The sequence below is a fragment of the Girardinichthys multiradiatus genome, chromosome Y (genome assembly GCF_021462225.1).
Source record: "Girardinichthys multiradiatus isolate DD_20200921_A chromosome Y, DD_fGirMul_XY1, whole genome shotgun sequence".
Classification (NCBI taxonomy): domain Eukaryota; kingdom Metazoa; phylum Chordata; class Actinopteri; order Cyprinodontiformes; family Goodeidae; genus Girardinichthys; species Girardinichthys multiradiatus.
Window position 1 is genome coordinate 26704012 of NC_061818.1, and position 22320 is coordinate 26726331.

General features: G+C 41.5%; 1 protein-coding gene across 1 annotated transcript in view; it reads right to left on the reverse strand.

Moving 5' to 3' along the window:
* Nucleotides 1-3349: 3349 nt before the first annotated feature.
* Nucleotides 3350-22320, reverse strand: part of LOC124864156 (tubulin-specific chaperone D-like) — a 38081-nt gene continuing 19110 nt past the window's right edge. Inside the window, exons 12-36 of the mRNA XM_047358824.1 lie at nucleotides 12359-12416; nucleotides 12242-12271; nucleotides 11821-11906; nucleotides 10272-10352; nucleotides 10097-10170; nucleotides 9850-9967; nucleotides 9663-9723; nucleotides 9557-9579; nucleotides 9435-9466; nucleotides 9280-9342; nucleotides 9127-9203; nucleotides 8883-8964; nucleotides 8661-8779; nucleotides 8477-8568; nucleotides 8051-8191; nucleotides 7480-7563; nucleotides 7138-7296; nucleotides 6820-6958; nucleotides 5067-5188; nucleotides 4842-4919; nucleotides 4665-4751; nucleotides 4495-4582; nucleotides 3947-4056; nucleotides 3759-3843; nucleotides 3350-3662 (exon numbers count right to left, since the gene is read on the reverse strand). Coding sequence (XP_047214780.1) covers nucleotides 3642-3662; nucleotides 3759-3843; nucleotides 3947-4056; nucleotides 4495-4582; nucleotides 4665-4751; nucleotides 4842-4919; nucleotides 5067-5188; nucleotides 6820-6958; nucleotides 7138-7296; nucleotides 7480-7563; nucleotides 8051-8191; nucleotides 8477-8568; nucleotides 8661-8779; nucleotides 8883-8964; nucleotides 9127-9203; nucleotides 9280-9342; nucleotides 9435-9466; nucleotides 9557-9579; nucleotides 9663-9723; nucleotides 9850-9967; nucleotides 10097-10170; nucleotides 10272-10352; nucleotides 11821-11906; nucleotides 12242-12271; nucleotides 12359-12416 — 2110 coding nt within the window. The 3' untranslated portion in view covers nucleotides 3350-3641. The remainder of the gene's footprint in view (nucleotides 3663-3758; nucleotides 3844-3946; nucleotides 4057-4494; nucleotides 4583-4664; nucleotides 4752-4841; nucleotides 4920-5066; nucleotides 5189-6819; nucleotides 6959-7137; nucleotides 7297-7479; nucleotides 7564-8050; nucleotides 8192-8476; nucleotides 8569-8660; nucleotides 8780-8882; nucleotides 8965-9126; nucleotides 9204-9279; nucleotides 9343-9434; nucleotides 9467-9556; nucleotides 9580-9662; nucleotides 9724-9849; nucleotides 9968-10096; nucleotides 10171-10271; nucleotides 10353-11820; nucleotides 11907-12241; nucleotides 12272-12358; nucleotides 12417-22320) is intronic.

A 22320-nucleotide genomic window follows, 5' to 3' on the forward strand; every position in this document is an offset into this window, starting at 1 on the left:
AATGTGGAATTTGGGAGGTACTGACGCTGATAACAGCTGTCAGACTCCTCCAGAATAACAGCAATATGGACAGGCAGCAAATTGGACACTGCACGATCTCTAACAAGGGCCATCAGTCTTCAAAAAGCATAGAAAGAAAAATGTTTAACTGGGCAACCCCATATTCTACTGAGGAGACAACAAAACTGCTGCAACAAGGCGGTCAAAGCATGAATAAAAGCTAATCTAATCATACCAAAATAGAAGAAAGCATTGTGGTAGAACAATCCCTTCTACAAAATAAATACTGATTTAGATATCACAACTGTTTTATTCAATTAGTCCAATTATGTAAGAGCATGTGCTAGTTAGGCTGATATAAAAACACATCCCTCATTAACCTGTGGTCTATAAAAGGATATGGGCTCAGCAATTAACCCACATTCCCAAAACCTATCCAGCTGCGTTTGAGTCCAAAATGACTATAATCCCTTACAACATGGTAATTTCCTCAGCAGCGAGCACATGCCTGGTGGAAAACGTTGGAAACATACAAAGACTGTGGTTTCCTGAAGGGAGACCGCATCAGCTGTCATATTTATAATTACAGCTTCTCTACTATTTCTATCAGTCATGTAATTATTGTATATTTACTATTTTTATCTGTCATATAATTATCATCTTCGGTCAAGTCTAGTCGAACTTTTCTTTACGTTTTGGCATGCATGACTGGTTTACTTAATTCACTTTATTTGGGCACTTCACTGGAAAATGATTGCTATAAAGGACTTTAGAGTGGAGAAAGTACTGTAAGGTAAACATTTTTTTGTTTTTCATTCAGCACTTATGCTCAAACAACCTAAAAATAACTCAGAAAAAACACTTAAGGTCCATCTGGCATGCTTGAAGGAGTCTTGAATTCAAAGGCAGTCTAGATGTAACAGCTGCTCCACAGTCCATCCACTCCATAAATTTAGGGCAATTAAGACCTTGAGCTCCACTAATAAGGCCAGCAAGCGAGGGCTGTTGGTCTTACACCAGGTGCCAAGGCCATACACAGGAAGTCTCAGCAGGGGTTAACACCTGGGAATAATAAACTTTAAAAGGTCAATTTTAGAGAGGCTGCACTGACAGAAAGCTTCAAATGTAAACAGTGAGGCACATAACATATTTCATTTTATTGACATTGTACTGATGGTAATGAGAGTTTTTACATGCTTTTTGGATGGGATTGAACTGATTTTATTGTATGTAATTGCTAAGTTGACAAAAAAATCTACAGAATAAACAAAAGGTTATCCACAGGGCAATGAGTGTAACATGTGCCTCTGTGTTGGCCACAGTGGAGTCATTGATTGTGAAAAAGGAAGGGATTCTGGTAATTAGTACTTTCTGTGATGTTGATGGCAATCACACGATCACCAGGGAAATCAAGAGTCTTTCAAACTGTCAAGGCAAAAGACAGTAAAAGCATCTTTCTAGTCTGATTTTATTTATGGTAAAACAGCACAAGTACTGACAATGCCTACCCCACCGCAAGGACAAGGAACATGACACACAAAATGAGGAGGAACTATAATCAAAATTATTTGCTCCACGAGTTCAGTAATCTGTTGTTTGTTGAAGAAATACTGGGATTATCCAAGGGACATAATGTGCTCTCACATTATAATCCAGCCTCGCCTTTAGCAGACTGTATATATGCTCACCTAAAACAGTATTTATGTAAATAAATGTAAACATCATGGCTTTATTTTATTGGGACGGCTCTGGCTTTAAGTCAGTTCCATTCTCAAACCAGAATGACTGCTATAAGCAAACACTTAACCCCAGAATTGAAGGAGCTCCTTCCTAACATCACACCAAACCCAGTCAATGAGGGAGCAGCCCCCTCCCCGCTCCACTCCTCTAAAAAAAGGCTACCATTGTGTGTGAGGAATCGCCATGGATACTGCCAGCAAACTGTAAGCCTTTCAGAATTATTAGCATTCCTCTGAACCCTGAGCACTGTAGCAAAGCTGCTTGCTTTCCCGTCAATCTGCCTTTAAGAGAAACACACCATTTCTTTCATCAGCAACTGCAGGAATTTTACATGTGGCTGGGAATTAATTAAAGTCGAATTATGGGCTGCAATATTGGGCTAACCCAGACAGAGTTGAACAACACCCGAGGAGGAGAGGGTGAATATGGCCTTGTTCATGGACAGGGTAATGAGGTTGGTCACTTATCAGCGGCTACAAGGCAACAAAGTGATAAAACAATGGAACAGAAATATAGTGACATGCAAAAGCATTCTTACCCTTGAATCTTTACATATTTTGTCAAATTACAACCACAAGCTTGAGTGTTTGTACTAAGACTTTATGTGATAAACCAACACTAAGTAACACATGATTGTGAAATGGAAGGAAATGGTGCGGTGTGCATTTGACTCTGATGCCCCTAAATAAAATACAGTCTAACCAATCTCCATCTTCCGTACATTTGAAAACCTGTAGCAAAACTTCAAAGTTGTTCACAGTCGCTCTTTTGTTTTAAGTTTATGTGACATAAATACTTTCGCAATTCACTGCAGTAAGGTTACAAAGTAGTATCTCACTTTATTTAAATTCATGTGAATATAAACAGTGAAATAATAACACCAGGTTTTGTAATCTGACATCAGACTTGACATTGTGAAGTTCCTCGCTCAGAAATAATAACAAAAAAAAATAATCAACCATGTTTATACTTCCATAAAGCCAATGTTTAGAAGTCAAGTATGTGGTAATACCCCTACTCAGATACACACCACATAACACATAGTATAAACATAAGTGAAATAAATGCCAGTGTCTATGGGAAAGGATTAAACAGAGTTATGTGAACCATACAGTAAAATGTAATGCAATATAGTGATTACTAGCTTAAGAAGCTTCTGCTATGTATGACGAGCCAGCAAAACCACCAAATTCTAAAATAATGCAACAATTGCACCTTTGTTGAAGAGACTGAATGGCACAATGTTGCCACTATCAGCCACTAATTAGAAAGCCCAGACCAATGGTGACACAACAGCCTCTGTTCTGGAGGCAACCACGAAAGCTCCCGCTATCAGGCCTCAGACTCCTTCAACCGCTGGCATCTTCGCCAGCACAGAAAAAGTAGGTCTGGCTTCCCTAAGGGGAAGCAGGGGCCTCAGTGACATTCCACGGCGTGTGCCAAAACATTTAAATGGTAACTATTTCCCTGGAGTGTTTGCAAAGTACAGTTTAAATTTCACATGCCTGTGCTGCTCCAGGTACAGCTTACATCTAAACAGCTCGACCGAGGCCTAAATAGAGTGTGGAACAATAGTATTATTGACAAAAAAAAAAAAACTTGCTACCGATACGTTTAAGGTCATTTATTGTTTTATGAATTCAACATCAAAGAAAAGGGTTGCTATTGGTAAGCATCTGCAGCGACAATAACGGAGCAACTGTGACAGATATACTTTACTTTTTCATTTATGTTCAATTATTTGAACAGGCTGCAATGCTTGCCGTGCGATTTTCTGGGAGATAAACAGACTACCTGACATATTTAGAGAAGAACACCATGTTCAGTCATTTGGTTTTGTTTTTTTGAATTCTTTAAGATGTTATCAGAGAGCTGCTGCCGGATTTAACAGCCACCAGTAATCATGAAACCTGGGCAGGGCCCTGTAAAGTAAAAAAAAGAGTTGTCAGGGTTATCTTGAAGAGACACATATTTCAAATCTTTTGAAGCAAATCATGGTAATAACTTTAAATGGCTACCTTGGTAATTGGCTGTGGCCTGGGGACCCCTAACCAATCGCAAAGCTGATTCCTGTGTGTCCGTACTGTGGTGAGGTCGCTCTCCCTTGAATGGATGATAAAAATGTCAATATTAACGTGCATTTTCTAAAAAGATATTTATAAAGTAGTTTTGAATGTGACAAACGGGAACACAAAATGATACCAACCACTCAGTGTCACTTCGCAAGGTCATGACATCATCGAGCACATCTGGATCAGTAATGTCATCATAGGTCAGTAGCATCTCATACATTTCGCTGGACGTGGTCTTCCTTATCTGGAGTTGTACGAAAAGCAAATTAAAATGTCACAATAACTAATAATACATAAATAATCAGATTTGTGTGAACAGCGGTTTAAAATAATGATAATGGGGTCTATAAATGTTTAAAACATATTTTATATCAATCGAACCACTCAAACTACGTCAATTTCAATGTAATTTTTTTAATTCATTTATTTAAAAAGGGATAGTGTACTTTAATGGACAAGTAAACAAACCAATTGTAAATGTACCCGAATTTCTCGTTTTACTAGTTTTCTTCGGTAGTCTTTGGAGGACCACAACCATCTACACAAAATTTCATCCATCGACTAAAAATAAACTCACCAATCAAATTTCAGCACGTGAATGTGGTGATGATAAACCAGTGGGTGCAGGTGGTCTATAGACATCTGTCAGGTGTAGGCGTGAACCTCTGCTCTGTGAACTTACCACTGGGAATGGATGGCAGAGCAGCAACAGCAGCTGGGACAAAACTTTCTTCCTCACGTCTCCCTGGAACTGAATCAGTCCACAGAATCTGGAAAACAACAACAACAACAATAAGGCTTCATTCTGCTTTGGTGATTTAGTTGTAGGCTTATGCACACGAAGGAACCTACACGTCCACACAGGCACGTAGCTTGACTACATCCCTGGACTTTCTTAACTCTTTGCAAAGAACTAAAAAGTCCACACAGACCTGGTGACTTATGAAACAAAGAGACAGAAAAAACGTTAGTGATCCCAGATGTATATATACACAGTTTTATAATAAACAAAGCCAAAAAATAACTCACTTTTCTTGCGTGGTGAAGATTTCAAAAAAGCTGTTAGCAAGCATCTGACTGAGCATCTTAAGTAAGGGAACACATACTCTAAAAAAAGAGAAACAATATTATACATTTAACTGAGGTTAAAAGACAATAAGTAGCATTTTAAGTTATATTACAGAGGTTAAGCTGGCTTGGTTACACACAGAAAGAAAAAGGTCTTAAAATGACACTTCTAACTCGCTCAGGTACCTGTCATTGTGAAGATTATCCCTAAAGATCCTCAGCAACGTTTGTGCAAACTGTGTCAGAGCGTTGCTGTTGTTCTGAATCTCTTTCAGGAAGACAAAGAATGACTGCGAGGAGTGATGAACCTGAACAAATGCAGAAGAGTGCAGGAGTTCATTTAAACCCCATCCTGATCATCAGAACAGAAGAAGAATCCAGGTGAGGGTGGTAGAAACTGATAAAAAAGAAATATGTCATTAAGTAAAAATTATCTAAAAAAATAAAAAATAAAAAGAGTTAAACCTGACCTGTAATAAATTTGCTGTTATAAGCTAAATAAAGAGCACTATAAATACTGCTATTTATGCTACATTGAGACTTTGTGTTTGTAACACCTTTTGCCAAAGTTAAAAACTTTTTAAAAACTTATTGTTTTCCTTCATGGGGTTGAAACAATTTCTGTACTGTTGTTTCTACAAGGTTTTACTGTGTGATCTAAATATGCCAGAGTAATTCCAGGAAAGCAAGCAGATGCCTCATTTTTCTCTGGCTTGCGAGAGTATGGGCCTGTAGTGAGAGAATTATAATCTCGGCCCATACATTGCAGCAATCTTGACTCCTTTTTCCTAAATGCTGTAAAAATATATCAGTGCCTCTCGTCTCCGAGGAGGTTTCTGTAGAAGAAGAAAAACTATAAGAGCAGGAGATAAAAACAAGACCAGAGGTGGATGGTCTCTGAGGGAGCACGTTTTAAAGCACCAATGGCAGAGTGGTTTAACTTCGTGGGCCTCACTGATGTTATTGCAGGATTTAAATGTATTTTCTTTATTTGGTCTATAAACATTCAAAGTTAAAAATAACCTCAAATCCTTGCAGCCTGGACCTCTTCTGAATGTCTGGTTTTAACAGGTTAAATCGCAGTGGGAGAGAAAATAGAGTTCGATTAACCTCAGTTATGAGCCAAAGCTGAACCTCCTGAGAGATGTCGCGTAAAAAAAAGGCTGCAGAGAAGTTTTAGCAGGCATACGTTTAGTACAACCACAGATTAAAACCATGAGAATTGTTTCTTTGTTTGCATAGAGAACAAATGAAGAATGAATCAATGTTTCACGTCTGGTTGCTATGCAAAGGTTAATAGTTTAAAATGTTGCAGAAGAGCAACAACAACTGATCTGTGAGATTCTGAGAATACGCTGAAAAGCAGGTGTTGCACAGAGGACAATAATAGACAAACTGCTCCCCCTGTTGGTCACACATCCTGAATAAAAAAACAACAAACTAACGCTAAAGCATTATTGGCTACATTGTTTGATGCTGAACTATGAAATCTATATTTTTGAATTAAAATAAACTAATTATGTATTTGTTACACAACATTAATTAATAAATACCTCAACCACTTATTTCTGTATTTTAAACAAAAACAAAACCTAGAAACATCTCAGTTTTGTGTATCCAGATGTTTTGTTTGCTTTAATCAGGTTTACTGTATCAACTGTTTTGTTTATGCCCTTGACATGAAAATAACTGGCACCGACTAAATCCAAATTATAGGTTAAATGGGGGAGCTTGAACAGACAAAATTGAGTGTCAAAATAATGGCAAACCGTCCCTTAGTGCAGGTAGGCGTAACATAGAGCTTCAGTGCTCCATGGCAAAGATTGTGAGAGTCTCTGGAGTGTTGCAAAGGAACAAAATATTTCCCTACACATCATTTAGTGCCAATCTGTTCTTTATACTGCTGTGATATGACAATTTCTCTTCTTCTTCCACTTACTGTGGACTCTGTGATCCCTCCCACTGACACAGAGAGCCCCAGCAGGGTGTGGTACTGATACTCAGGCAATCCAAGCAGCTGTGCGATGTACTTGAAAGCCTGGGATGGGGCATTCCAGTTTAGGCTGGTTATGGTCTCACTGGAAGAGAAACCAAACAAACGTAAAGATCACCAAAGACTGTCTTTACATCGGACTGTTTTTGCCAAAGTAACCAAAGCCCATTTAAAAAAAAAAAAAAAAAAACAGTATTTGCGAACTTGTTAAAATTTGTAATGCTGCTGGAAATATAAAAATATTAAAATACTTGAGTCACTCACACAGGAAAGATGCTCAACAGTTCCACCTTGTGGGGGATGTGAGGTACTACAGGCTCGGCGTTGTGAAGGAGGTGCAGGAAGATGTTTCCAGCATGGGCTCTGTAGTGGTCAATCTTCTCTGCAGCCTGTTGGGCCAGGCAGCACATCATAGACTTCACCCTGTATACAAGCCAGATAATATAATAAAGACAGTTCTTTAAGACCTAGCAGAAATTAAGAAACTGTCATTTCACCTAGTTTCAGTAAGCAATGCCTTCAAAAACAAGTCAAAATAAATGAGGATGTAAAGGCAAGGAGTAGAAAAAAGGAGAAGCTGTGGAACATTTTGAGAATACTACCCACAGGTTTGGTGAAAGGATCTCTGGAGCACTGTTGGCCACCATCAAAGTGAGTTCCTTTAGACTTGTCATTGCTGCCTCTCTTACCCTGACAAAGAGAGCAAAGAGTTAACTTTTGAAGTAAAATTGAGGTGTTGATGTTGATTTCCCTTAAGCTCATGGAGCAAATGTACAAATTACCTCTGATTTCATTGAGGATCAAAGAAAAAGGAGGCACCCAAAAAGTAAGTCAAGCCTAATGAATGGAAGCATGACACATTTGAAGATTGCACCATGACTAAGTTTAACTTCAAAAATGTCTGGACTGTTTGAGGAAGCTGTGCTCCAAAACCAGCAGGAGGATTAAATGTGAGAAGAAGCAGGAGAAAATGAAACAAAAGAAAGCAAAGAAAATTACTACTAGACAGCTTTAGAAAGGGAGCCCATCCCTTATTGTAAAGGCAAGTGACAAGCCAGGTGACATTCCCCAAGTCGCCAAGCATGGCCTGAAGCTACATGAGAGAAATTTATTTTTGTCAGGAAAAAAACACCAGAAGCCTCAGGCAGGAGACCAACCCGCAGATTACAGAACTCACCAGGCCCCTACGTTCCCTCTGCTGTCTGTTGTATAGTCGTCGAGGCTGCTGAGAAGAACGCCATACACCTCAGCGATATTCTCAGAGCAGAGGACGGAGTCAGGGCAGCCGTGGGGACAAACTCCTGCCTTCATAAAGACCCTGACAAGAAAGATGAAACAAGTTCACAAAGTGATTCAAAATGAAAATATGAAAACCAGAAAGAGAAGGTGAATGGGGTAGATTTAAAAAGAAATTGACTTTAGAGGAAATATGTAAAATAATCTCTGAATAATAGATGGATGGATATGCCTTTCCGGTCCTTCTGGTAGAGTCAGTCCTCAGTTTACTTTGGTATTAGTGTTGACAGAGCTATGTGTTCTCAAACAGAAGGTACCTTTGTGTGATAAACCTGTAACATAAGGCAAAATGCTTAAGAACACTCACTGAGCTACTGATCTGACTGCATTTCTCCTTGCCTCCGTGAAATTCCCCTCCTTCTGGCTGACTGCACACATATGCTGAAGGCCTTCAAAGATCTAAGACAGAAAAAAAAAACAACCACAAAATCAACGTTTATCGAGGAAATATAAAAAAACTTGAATATGTACACATATTTAAACCCCCCCACCTGCTTCAATTTGCTGTGGACCATAAATCCCGGCAGACAGCCGAGGGCGCAAGCAGATCCACAACGAGTGAGCACCTGGGAACTCTTCAGCCCATCGAGGTACTGGGATATGAGCACATCTAAGCATGCGGACATGAATGACTGTCATAAAACTGCAGTGGGCAGATAAAACATTTAATGTTTTTATTTAAGGTCTACAGGAAAAACAACAAGGAAACCCACCTTGTATTTGTGCGTCAGCCTGGTTTGTTTTGTCCTGGTAGTACTCCTCACACAAGGCGGATAAGGCTGTTACTACGGCAACCTGCAGATTGAAGGAAAGAAAGCTCAATGCTGTAAAGGCCCAAACAATTACAGTCTTTTCTATCTGTAGAAATTTTTAAATTACCGTACAAGATGTATATTTACAGATATTTGCACTGAAGTATGGCTTTATATATTTGGAAATGAGTCAAACTTAACTTACAACAATGTTCATCTTCAGTCCACTTGAAAAGAGATGAAGACTCTTTATGGTGTCATCGATTAGACACTGCCACCCAGCTAAAACATATCAGAAACCTTTAGCTTTGAATAAAAAAACTACTATAAAACTAAATCTGTCCTTCGGTTTACTTACTAATTATGGGGTCGTCCTTGAAAGGCATTTTAGACAGGAACAACTTTTCTATAAAACTACAAACTAAGTAAAAAAGTGGAAGAAATATATATCAGGTTTATTTATTCATTTCTACAATATCTTCTTTAGGTGCATTGAATACATTTTTAACCTACTTGCTGGTCTCATTAGCCCTCCACCGAAGCCCCTGTGGAAATAAAAATGATTTATATGGAAAAACATTTAGTTATTTTACAATGTTGCAAGAAAAACAGTTGAACAGGTCATTTCTGCTTACCTGTATTGTTTTCTTTCATGACGCTGAAAGTGTCAGCAAATTTCAATCAGTTAAATCAGACAGCCGGACCACAATTTATAGACAGCAAGTGCTACTAGGAACTTACCACATTGTGAATGTTCTTCAGTGCATCCACACTTTCTGGAGAAATGATATCCATCACACTCCTATTAAAGAAAGCATTATCACTCACCTTATTCTCTTTTTATTGAGATGCTGAGAAGCTTGTTACGTTGCATAAAAACCTGGTTTATTTATTTTTAACCACGTTTCTTCATATATTTCAAGTCTACCTGTTGGTCAGAAGTGCGACTTTGTACAAAGCATATGTGATTTCTCCACATGCAAGAATGGCTCCATGACGACCGTGGAGATCAACAGCCACCGCTGCGATCAACAGCTGTGGCAAAACTGAAACAATAAAGTTTAAAGAGAGCACCATCTTTACTCACAACTCTTTAAAAAAACATTTTTTTCTTCAGGCCTATTTAACTGAAAGCTTAACACTGGCTGATGGACAAGTAAGGCGACATATTTTACCTGTTGTTGCCATATAATCGGGTGCTTGAGGCGTCAGATTGTGGAGTGCTTTTGTGGCAAGCTCTCGGATCGCACTGCAAAACAAAACAAAAACAAAGCAACCAGTGTTTCCTAAGATATCAGAATCTAAACCATCATCATAATGGTTTTACTAAGAAATGGTAAAGGTGCTTACCTGTCCCAGTGGTTGATCTTTCTGGATATCAAATGGTCGATGATGGATTTGGTGTACTCTGGAAAACTAGCTATGTAGACACTTTGAAAGCAGAAACAACAAAGTGTTAAGATATCCAAACAATGAGAGTCATTTGTGACATGTCTCAATAATATCTTAAAAACAGAAAAATCTATTAGACTCATCTTTTTTTATATATGCCTCTGTGTTCAGTCATACCCTAAGGCTACCCTATTTCTATACCAACAATGTGGTGATGTTTGCTCGGCTCTGTTTGTGACAAAGCTCCAGGGTTCAGTTACAGTGCGGACTACTTTCATTTGTTTGCTATAATATATGTCATTGTGGGTCCTTGCCAATAAATTTGAGGATCATCAAAAAGTTAATTTACTTCTTACATTTCATTAAAAAAATATAACCTATACAGAAGAATTACATAGATATATTTCAAGCATTTATTTCTGTTATTGTTTTGACAATAATGAAAACCCAAAATGCAATTTCTCAGAAAATTTGAATGAAATTTTTAGACCAATAAAAAAGGATTTTTGATGCAGAAATGTTATAGCCATATTTAGGCATACATAATCCTGGGGAAGATGCTGACTTGATGGTTGTCCAACAGGAGGATAAGCCACAATAGATCATTGCTAAAGGAAGCTGTTCCCAGAGTGATGCATTCCATTACATCATTGGAAAATTGAGTGAAAGGAAAACAATGTGGGGGGAAAAAAGATACAAAAGCAACAGGGGTGAACACAGTCTTGAGGGGATTTTGAAGCTAAACTAATTAAAGAGTTCAAGAAGGGATTCAAAAAGCATGGGTGACAATTGTTGCATTCTTTGTGTTGAGCCAACCCGAACCACAGACAATGTTAAAGCGTGTTATCTGGGCTCAAGAGAAAAATAACTGCGTTTATTCTCAGTAAATCAAAGTCCTGTTTAGAATCCAAAATGTATTTTACATTTTATTTGGACATTGAGGTACAAGAATGCGAAGGTACAGTGGAGAGGCACAGAATCCACGCTGCTTGAAGTCTAGTGTGAAGTTTCTACAGTCAGTGACGATTAATCTAGGGGGGATTGTCAAGAGGAAGATGAGAGACACCAGACCAAACAATGCAGACGAGTTGTAGACTGCCATTAGATCAACCTGGGTAGTTGCTGGCAACTCAGCAGAGCCAAGGGCTGATCTCCTCCAAGCCACCCTGCACTGATGCAATAATTCATGCAAAAAGTGGCATGACCAAGTACTGAATGCATAAACTGTGCAATAAATATGCATACTTTTCAGTAGGCAGACATTTCGCGATATTTTTTAATTTTTTATATTTCGTTTTCTAATTTCCACAGAGAATGCATCATGGGGTTTCATTAACTTTAATCCAAAATCCTCAACATTGACAGAAATAAACACTTGAAATATATCAATGTTGTGACCATCTGCAACTATAGGGTAATGCATATAACAGTGTGGTGTTGTGCACTAGAACAGCTTGTAATGAACAGAAACAAAACCTCAGCATTTATGGATCAACACTGTTCTCACCTAATGTTCAGATAGCAGTTGCTGATATTTCCCACAGAAAAGTAGTCTGCTGCTGTCAAGATGTCAATACCATGAGGGAAGGTGCCCTAATGGGGAAAAAAAAAAAGCATGGAGCATTTTCAGTACATTACCTTAAGAAGTCTGTGTTGCAACAAAACCCAGCTATATTTGAGATGACAGCCATAGTGGCAGCGTTCCTTATTCAAGTAATGACAAATCTAAAGAGGTCCCGAGGCGTACTGGCACCTTCCGTGTTTGAAGGTGCCCTGTAGCTACACTAGAAGGCCATTTTCTTGAAAATATTTTCGTCATGAGGCAGGTTTGAGCATGAACTGTATATCTGCTAACAAATAAATATCAAATAAGACTAGTACTGTTATAATGTCATAATGTTCAGGTCGCCAAAGCTTCAGTCACAAACCTGTCTGCCGACATTCTCCTGGAAGGCAGCCTGAGATGAAAAGAGACACAAAATCAAGTTTTGTCGTTCAGGATCATTAGAAAAGCAGTCTAATAAATTTTATTGGAGAGAACTTACAGAGGCAGCTCTGCGGCAGTTGGCATTTCGATCAAACACAGCTGTGATCAGCAAGGCACTGTGGAAAAATTTAATTCTATATGAAACAATCATACAGATTTAACACACTCTTCTGAAACCAGAGACAGACCATTACAAACTCAGGTGCCTCACAGTTTATAGGTTCAACACCATCAGTATCATTACCCATGACTCTTGAACAACATAAGAAGTTTTATCTATTCACACTAAATCCCTTCACACTACATTATCTGAAAATTTGAGGGAGTGTGTGCGAGAATGCGGTGTGTGTGGGGGGTTGCTTACATATACACGGCAGTGACAGGCTGAGAAAAGAAACGGCTGCTGACCTTGTTTATTTTTCTAGCATGTACCCCAACTCCAAACAGCCAGAGCGAGGCATGGTGATTTACCAACTGCATCAGTTTGCCTTAATGACCTGCTCTGGCCCCAGAGGGCTTGGAAACACAAACCAGCTCTGTACAACATCTAAACCTAAAGTAACACTGAGAAAAATATATTCAAAATGCTACAGGGGAACAGGTTTTTTCATGCAAGTTGCAACTTTGCATCAACACAACTGTTTGTATGTGCCCCCAAGTCACTAAGTGCCATTTTCACAAAAGCACATTTTCAGGACTTCTCATAAAGCTCTGCTGAATAGAGCAGGAACCAGCTTGTTCCAGCATTTCTGCCAAACGGCGACCGAAACCTACAACAGCAGGCGAAACCTGGCAGTCTTGTGGCCCAGGGAAAAGGGAGGGTGTTGTCCCGGGTTCTGCTGATGATTTGCAAAGGGGTTAACTCTGACACTGCAGAGCTGGTCTGCACAGTCAGAGGCTGCAGGTACATACTTGCAAGGCAAGAAAGCATGACATAAACCGTTACTGTGAACAAAGACTGAGTGCACCTCACTGGGTGATGATCGATGTCTCTGCCCCAGTTAGAGATTAGATGGGCAAATCTTAAAATAATACTTTTTTACTTTTCTACTGTGGATTTAATACAAAAAAGACCCCTGAAAAACGACATCCAAGGGAATAGACAAGATAAACCACTGTATAACTTTTGAACTGGCGGTGCAAAGATCTAAGTGAAGCAGATAATTGGCCTTAAACATAAACCAATGTACTCAAGAACTATGGCACCACAGCGATAGGGAAAAAAAAATCCCCATTATTATTAGTACTGGTATATTATTTGTAAAATTAAAATTGCCTTCAGTTGCCTTGAGGCTCATGTTCTGCTGTAGGAATGTGAGTTGATGCTCCTATGCTGGACAGGCGTGGTAAGGCGTATTCGTCACTTCCTGTTTTTGCTGTTGTGCTCGGTGGATTGTTTGGTGTGTGAAGGCTCTCTCATTTGATCTGATTTCTCTCTGCTGTGATATCGCTTACTTGTTCTAATACATAAGCAAGTTAAAACACATACTTTCTGTTGATGTATTTAACGTTTGGGGACTCTCCGTGTCTTACACGGTTCTTCTAGTAGTGGTAAGGGGTCGCTAGCTTAGTGTTAGCTTTAGCTCCACCATGGCTACCCGTTCTGCTGTTTCTCTCTCTTCTGGCTAAGGATAAGCGTAAATACAGTAAGATTGTTATTCACGCTGGCGGTAATGACACCCGGTTATGTCAGTCGGAGGTCACCAAAGTTAGTGTTGCTTCGGTGTGTAAGTTTGCCAAAACAATGTCGGACTCCATAATTTTCTCTGGTCTCCTCGCCGATCTGACCAGTGACAACATGTTTAGCCTCATGCTGTCATTCAACCCCTGGCTGTCTAGGTGGTGTCCAGAAAACAATGTGGGCTACATTGATAACTGGCGAACATTTTGGGGAAAACCTGGTCTGATCCAGAGAGACGGCATCCATCCCACTTTGGATGGAGCAGCTCTTCTTTCTAGGAATCTGGCCGAATTTATTAGTTCTCCAAAACTCTGACTGACAACCCAGGGTTCAGACCAGGAAGCAGGGTCGTAGTTTAACACTCCTCTCTGCAGCTTCTATACTGCTACCCAGCCATTACCCTATTAAGACAGTGTCTCGCCCATGGCCAAAATTGAATAGATTAAAAAATAATCTAAAACGAGGAAATCGGGAAAATCTAATAAAAATAAACACAACTCAGACCGAAAAGAAAAATAAAACAATTAAATGTGGCTTACTGAACATAAGATCTCTCTCTTCAAAGACTTTGCTAGTTAGTGAACTGATTTGTGACAATCAGATTGATTTATTTTGCCTCATAGAAACCTGGCTGCAGCAAGAAGATTATGTTACTATAAATGAGTCAACTCCTACAAATTATTTAAATTTTCACATTCCTCGAATTACTGGGCGAGGAGGAGGAGTAGCAACCATCTTTCAGTCCGATTTATTGACTAGTCCCAGACCAATCAATAGCTACAACTCTTTTGAATATTTAATCCTTAGTTTTCCTCATCCAAATTGCAAAGCACTAAAACCACTTCTGTTTGTTGTTTTGTACCGTCCACCAGGCCCTTACTCTCAATCAGTTTTCAGACCTTTTATCTGATTTAGTGTTAAATACAGATAAAGTTATTGTAGTGGGGGATTTTAACATTCATGTTGACACTGAAATGATAGCTTAAATATAGCCTTTAATGCTTTCTTAGACTCAATTGGCTTTGCTCAAAACATTAACAAACCTACCCACCTTTGTCTTCATTCTCTGGACTTTGTGCTGACATATGGCATTGAGTGTAAAGACTATAATATTTTCTCATAACCCTGTCCTGTCTGACCATTTTTTAATAACCTTTGAGTTTAATTTAACTGAGTACTCCACACCTGAAAGAAAATTTCATTATAGTAGCTCATTATCAGACAATGCTGTAACAACCTTTAAATAATCTGTTCCACTTTTGATTTCCTCATTATCACAGAAAAGCACAGTGAAGGGCAATAATTCTGTTTCTGCCCCTTCACAAATTGATTCTCTTGTTCAGTGTTACTTCATCATTAGACAATGCAGCCCCCCTTGAAAAAGAAGGTAATTATTCATAGGAGGCTGGCTCCATGGCTTAAATCAGAGCTGTGTACTTTAAAGCACAATGTTAGAAAATTGGAGAGAAAATGGCGCTCTACACACCTCGAGGATTCTAGGTGAAGAGAACAAGAATAATCCTAGGTTTCTCTTTAGTACAGTTGCTAAACTTACACAGAGTCATAGCTCTGTTGAGCCATCCATTCCCTTAGCTCTCAGCAGTCATGACTTTATGGGATTCTTCCAAAATAAAATAGATTCTATTAAAAATAAAATCTTGGACATACTCCCAAAGATGATTACTTCATCCTCAGCAAGTGAGACAACAATGGAAGTAACTGTAGAACCTGATCTGTGTTTGGACTGCTTTGAGCCTGTGGAGCTCCCTGAGTTATCAGAAATATTAGCTTCATCTAAACCTTCAACTTTTATGTTAGACCCAATCCCAACCAAATTATTTAAGGAAGTGTTTCTTCTGATTACCAGCCCCATTTTAGGTATGATTAACCTATCCTTAGTAAATGGATATGTACCACAGGCTTTTAAGGTAGCTGTAATTAAACCTCGTACTCGTCGTCTTCCGCTTATCCGGGACCGGGTCGCGGGGGCAGCAGACTCAGCAGAGACGTCCCTCTCCCCAGACACCTCCGCCAGCTCCTCCGGGGGGAGCCCAAGGCGTTCCCAGGCCAGCCGAGAGACATAGTCCCTCCAGCGTGTCCTGGGCCGTCCCCTGGGCCTCCTCCCGGTGGGACGTGCCTGGAACACCTCCCGAGGAAGGCGTCCAGGAGGCATCCGGTATAGATGCCCGAGCCACCTCAACTGGCTCCTCTCGATGTGGAGGAGCAGCGGCTCTACTTCAAGCCCCTCCCAGATGGCCTCACCCTATCTCTAAGGGAGTGCCCGGCCACCCTACGGAGAAAGCTCATTTCAGTCGCTTGTATCCGGAATCTCGTTCTTTCGGTCATGACCCAAAGTTCATGGCCATAGGTGAGGGCAGGAACATAGACCGACCGGTAAATCGAGAGCTTCGCTTTTCGCCTCAGTTCTCTCTTCACCACAACGGACCGGCACAGTGCCCCCATTACTGCGCAGCTGCACCGATCCGTCTGTCTATCTCTCGCTCCATTCTTCACCTCACTCGTGAATAAGACCCCATGATACTTGAACTCCTCCACTTGAGGCAGGAACTCCCCTCCAACCTGAAGAGGACAAGCTACCCTTTCCGGTCGAGTACCATGGCCTCTGACTTGGAGGAGCTAATCTTCATCCCAGCCGCTTCACACTCGGCTGCGAACCGCCACAGCGCACGCTGTAGGTCGTGGCTAGAGAGGGCCAGCAGGACCATGCCATCTGCAAAAAGAAGAGACGAAATCCACTGGTCCCCAAACCAGACCCCCTCTGGCCCTTGGCTGCATCTAGAAATCCTGTCCATAAAAGTTATTAACAGGACCTGTGACAAAAGGCAGCCCTGCCGTAGTCCAACATGCACTGGGAACAGGTCCGACTTAGTGCCGGCAATGCGGACCAAACTCCTGCTCTGCTCGTACAGGGATTCCTTACTCCTGGAGCACCCCCCACAGGGCATCACGTGGGACACAGTCGAATGCATTCTCCAGATCCACAAAACCGGTGAACCGGTTGGGCAAACTCCCATGAACCCTCGAGTACCCTGTAGAGGGTATAGAGCTGGTCCAGTGTTCCACGGCCGGAACGAAAACCATACTGCTCCTCCTGAAGCCGAGGTTCGACTATCAGCCGGACTCTCCTCTCCAATACCCTGGCGCACTCCTCAGCCTCCCTGGTTGCAATCCCCCTGTAGTTGGAACACACCCTCGGGTCCCCCCCAGTCTGCCAGTCCAGAGGCACTGTCCCTGACCGCCATGCAATGTTGAAGAGGCCTGTCAACCATGACAGCCCCACAACATCCAGAGACTTGAGGTACTCAGGGCAGATCTCATCCACCCCCGAAGCCCTGCCACCGCGGAGCTTTTTAACCACCTCTGTGACTTCAGCCTGGGTGATGAAAGAGTCCAGCCCCGAGTCCCCAGCCTCTGTTTCCACCAGGGAATGGTTGATGGCAGGATTGAGGAGCTCCTCGAAGTACTCCTTCCACCACCCGATAATGTCCTCAGTCGAGGTCAGCAGCCTCCCACCCCCAATATAAACAGTGTTGGCGAAGCACTGCTTCCCCCTCCCGAGGCGCCGGACGGTTTGCCAGAATCGCTTCGAGGCCAACTGGTAGTCCTTCTCCATGGCCTCACCGAACTCCTCCCAGGCCCGGGTTTTTGCCTCTGCCACAGCCCGGGCCGCAGCACGCTTGGCCTCACGGTACCCGTCAGCCGCCTCAGGAGTCCCACAAGCCAACCACAGCCGATAGGACTCCTTCTTCAGCTTGACAGCATCCCTTACTGCCGGTGTCCACCACTGGGTTCAGGGATTGCCGCCGCGACAGGCACCGCAGACCTTACGGCCGCAGCTACGGGCAGCAGCATCGACAATAAATACCGAGAACATGGTCCACTCGGACTCTATGTCTCCAACATCCCCCGGAATCTGGTCAAAGCTCTCCCGGAGGTGGGAGTTGAATACATCCCTGGCCGAAGGCTCCACCAGGCATTCCCAGCAGACCTTTACTATGCGCTTGGGCCTGCCAAGTCTGTCCAGCTTTCTCCTCATCCAGCGGATCCAACTCACCACCGGGTGGTGATCAGTGGACAGCTCAGCCCCTCTCTTCACCCGAGTGTCCAAAACATGCAGCAGAAGGTCTGATGATACGACAACAAAGTCGATCATTGACCTTCTGCCTAGGGTGTCCTGGACACCCTTATGTTTGAACATGGTGTTCATTATTGACAGTCCATGACTAGCACAGAAGTCCAATAACAAAACACCACTCGGATTCAGATCGGGGAGGCCATTCCTCCCGATCACGCCTCTCCAGGTGTCACTGTCGTTTCCCACGTGGGCATTGAAGTCCCCCAGTAGAATAATGGAGTCCCCGGGAGGGGCATTATCCAGCACCCCCGAATACTCCGCACTACTGCTCGGCCCGTAGGCCAAAACGACAGTCGGAGACCTATCCCCAACCCGAAGGCGCAGGGATAAGAACATCTCATCCACTTGGGTAAACCCCAACACGAGACGTCTGAGCTGGGTGGCAACAAGCACACCCACACCAGCCCGCTGCCTCTCCCCGTGGGCCACTCCAGAGTAGAAGAGAGTCCAGCCCCTCTCAAGGAGATGGGTTCCAGATCCCACGCTGTGCGTGGAGGTGAGCCCGACTATTTCTAGTCGATATCTCTCGACCTCCCGCACAAGCTCAGGCTCCTTCCCCCCCAGCGAGGTGACATTCCACGTCCCTAGAGCCAGTCGAAGCATTCGGGGATCGGGGCGCCGAGGTCTCCACCTTCGTCCGCCACCCAATCCTCTTTGCACCGGTCCCTCACGGTTCCCCCTGCAGGTGGTGGGCCCACTGGGGGATGACATCATGTGTCTCGTTCGGGCTTGGCCCGGCCGGGTCCCGCGAGGAGCAACCCGGCCACCAGGCGCTCTCCGGCAGTCTCCAGGCCCGGCTCCAGGGTGGGACCCCGGCTTCGCTGTACCGGGCAACGTCACGTGCCTCGATATATTAGTCCTCATTAAGGACTCTTGTAATTAAACCTTTACTTAAGAAACCTTCACTTGATCAAGATGACTTAATAAATTACAGACCTATATTCAATCTTCCATTCTTATCTAAAATTCTTGAGAAAATAGTTGCTAATCAAATATGTGAGCATTTACACAGCAATGACCTATTTGAAGAGTTTCAGTCAGGCTTCAGAGCTCATCATAGCACTGAAACAGCTCTGCTGAAAGTCACAAATTATATTCTTATGGCCTCAGATAATGGACTTGTGTCTGTACTGGTTCTGTTAGATCTCAGGGCTGCATTTGATAGAGTCGATCACAATATTCTCTTAGAATGGCTGGAATATGCTGTAGGGATCAGGGGAACAGCACTAGGCTGGTTTAAATCTTATTTGTCTGACAGATTCCAGTTTGTTCATGTAAATGATAAATCATCTTTAAACTCCATGGTTAATTGTGGAGTACCACAAGGTTCAGTACTTGGGCCAATTCTCTTTATTATACAGTACAGACCAAAGGTTTGGACACACCTTCTCTTCAAACAGGTCTCATGCCTATGAATATTGTAGCTTCACACTGAAGGCATCAAAACTATGAATTAACACATGTGGAATTATATACTGAACAACACAGTGTGAAACAACTGAAAATATGTCTTATATTCTAGGTTCTTCAAAGTAGCCACCTTTTGCTTTGATTACTGCTCCACACACTCTTGGCATTCTGTTGATGAGCTTCAAGAGGTAGTCACCTGAAATGGTTTTCATTTCACAGGTGTGCCCTGTCAGGTTTAATAAGTGGGATTTCAAGCCTTACAAATGGGGTTGGGACCATCAGTTGTGTTGTGCAGTAGAGGTTGATACGGGAGTGGATTTTCTCTCCTGGCCCATCCCACTCCCACAGAAAAATGTCTTGTCCCATCCCAATCCCAGGCCAGCATAACGAAAAAAATCCTGTCCCATCCCACTCCTGGTAAATTGACTCCCACTCCCATCCCGCTCCCATTTAGAACGACTCCCACTCCTGTGACTCTCCCATTTTTGTTTTCTTCATTTAGTCTTTTGGCAATTTCTTTGTTTGAAGGACCAGTTAGGTCCCTGTTTTTAGTTGTAGTAAAGGCCAGTTAAAGTAAAAAGAATAATAATGAAGAAATAATAAAATATCAAACAAGGAAACAGACCATGTCTATCTTAGCTGAATAAACAAAATGTACATAGTTGTATTTTACTCATTTATTAAGTGATTGTTTTCTTTGAACAATGACATCACTTTTATGTTTCAAATTGCTGAAATTAAAGAAAATTGCACCTAGTAAGAGAACTGTACTTGCTGAACAAAAGTGCAAAAAGGCATTACCTTCACAATTTAGAAACTGTACCTCAATGGTTCACAGCCCTGGTCCTCAGGGACCCCTTCCCTGCAAGTTTCAATTCCCTGATTCAAATTCTGACATGACCTCCTATACAGGCATCAAGAATGGAGGGTCAAACTGGACAAATTTAATACAATAAAATCATCATTAAATAAATAAATGTTGTGAATGTCCCATAAGCGAAGTAAATGTAACATGAAAGAAATGTAACATTAAATGTGCCATTAAATTAAAGGTACCATTTATTTATTTAATACATCATTAGAAACAATAAATGTACCATTATATCATGAAATGGACTATAATGCAATTAAATGTGCCACTGAATAATTAAGTATAATTTTAAATACGACATGACGTAACTAGTGGTACACTTAATATTTAATGATGTATTAAATAAATTGTACATTTAATGGTACATTAAATTTTTTTCTATTTCACAACATATTTATTTAATATCTTCCCTTGATTAAGCTTTCTAAAGAGTCCGCGAGGGGACATGGGGGAATTTTTTATCTTTTGCATCCCCACGCAATACTTTTGCGTTCGCTCACAATACTTTTTGCGTTCTCACGCAATAATCTTTGCGTTATCTCGCAATACTTTGTAGGATAGTTTCCAAACCAGATAAGTGCAAAAATGAAACAAACACTACACCCGTTTTAAGATTTATTGAGTTTTATTTTGAAATCAGCCTTAAATAAAATGATCTTCAATCAGACTAAAAGACAGTTTTTATCCACAAGCTGTCAAACTACTGAACTCTGGACCATAATACTGCATGAAACCACATCTGTGACACTTTATTTTCCTTATTGCTGCTGCTGATGTGTACTTTTTTTTGTACGCCATTAGTGTTTTTGTTTTTATCGTGATTTGAATGGTTCTTCTTATCCTAAGCATTTCATCGCATTGTTGACTGCGTGTTAACCTGCATATGACAAATAAACCATATCAATGCCATATCAGTGCTGTTTGTTTTATAAGCAGTTTGTCATCTGTGCTGCTGTTCCAAAATGCCGAACGCAAAAGTATTGCGTGGGGACGCAAAAAAAAATAAAAATTCCCCCATGTCCCCTCGCGGGTTCCGTACCTTTCCCCTCTACTGTGGCAAAGGCTCTTAAATCTTGGCTGCACATGCAGCAATTTTGTTGGTCAGATGAGACTTGACACATGAGGGTACTTTTGGTTTGATGAATAAAGAGATGCAGGGCTGATTTAATCCAGAATTTGCCTTACAAGTGTGCCTTAATCACAGGTGTACTTGATTACTACTAAATACATTTTACAAGCAGCAGACTAAATACATTTAACAGCGCTACATTCAACTCTCCTGAAGTTCGGTATTATTTGCGACTTTTCTGTCAGCTCTATGAGTTTAATAGATAAGTCCTTACTTCTGACTTTACATTGCAAATCCAATTTTACCACGTCCAGTTCTCCACCTGCGTTTGCTCCCTCCATTCTGAACGCAGGTGGAAAACATCGAGCAGAAGCACTGTTGGCTTATGGGTCGTCTAGTTCGTTTGACTCGCATTATAGTATAGGCTTCTTGGAAAAAAACTACAAAATGGCGGTGTCGATCCAAGTTTTTTTCCTTAAAGTTTATAACAAAGTCCCAGTTTTACATTTCCAAGGACAATTGATCCTAGTTTATTTTCCCTCCTATTGGTTAGCTCCCGCTCCTGTCTGATTCCGTTCATTTTTTATCCTGTACCGTCCCAATCACGTGATCTTTACTGATGCTGGCTCCCGTCCCGCGGGATTCCCATGGGAATCCCATGACCCGTGGGACTCCCGAAAAAATGTCAGCCTCTATTGTGCAGGAGGTGGATACAGTACACAGCTGATAGTCCTACTGAATAGACTGTTAGAATTTGTATTATGGCAAGAAAAAAGCAGCTAAGTAAAGAAAAACGAGTGGCCATCATTACTTTAAGAAATAAAGGTCAGTCA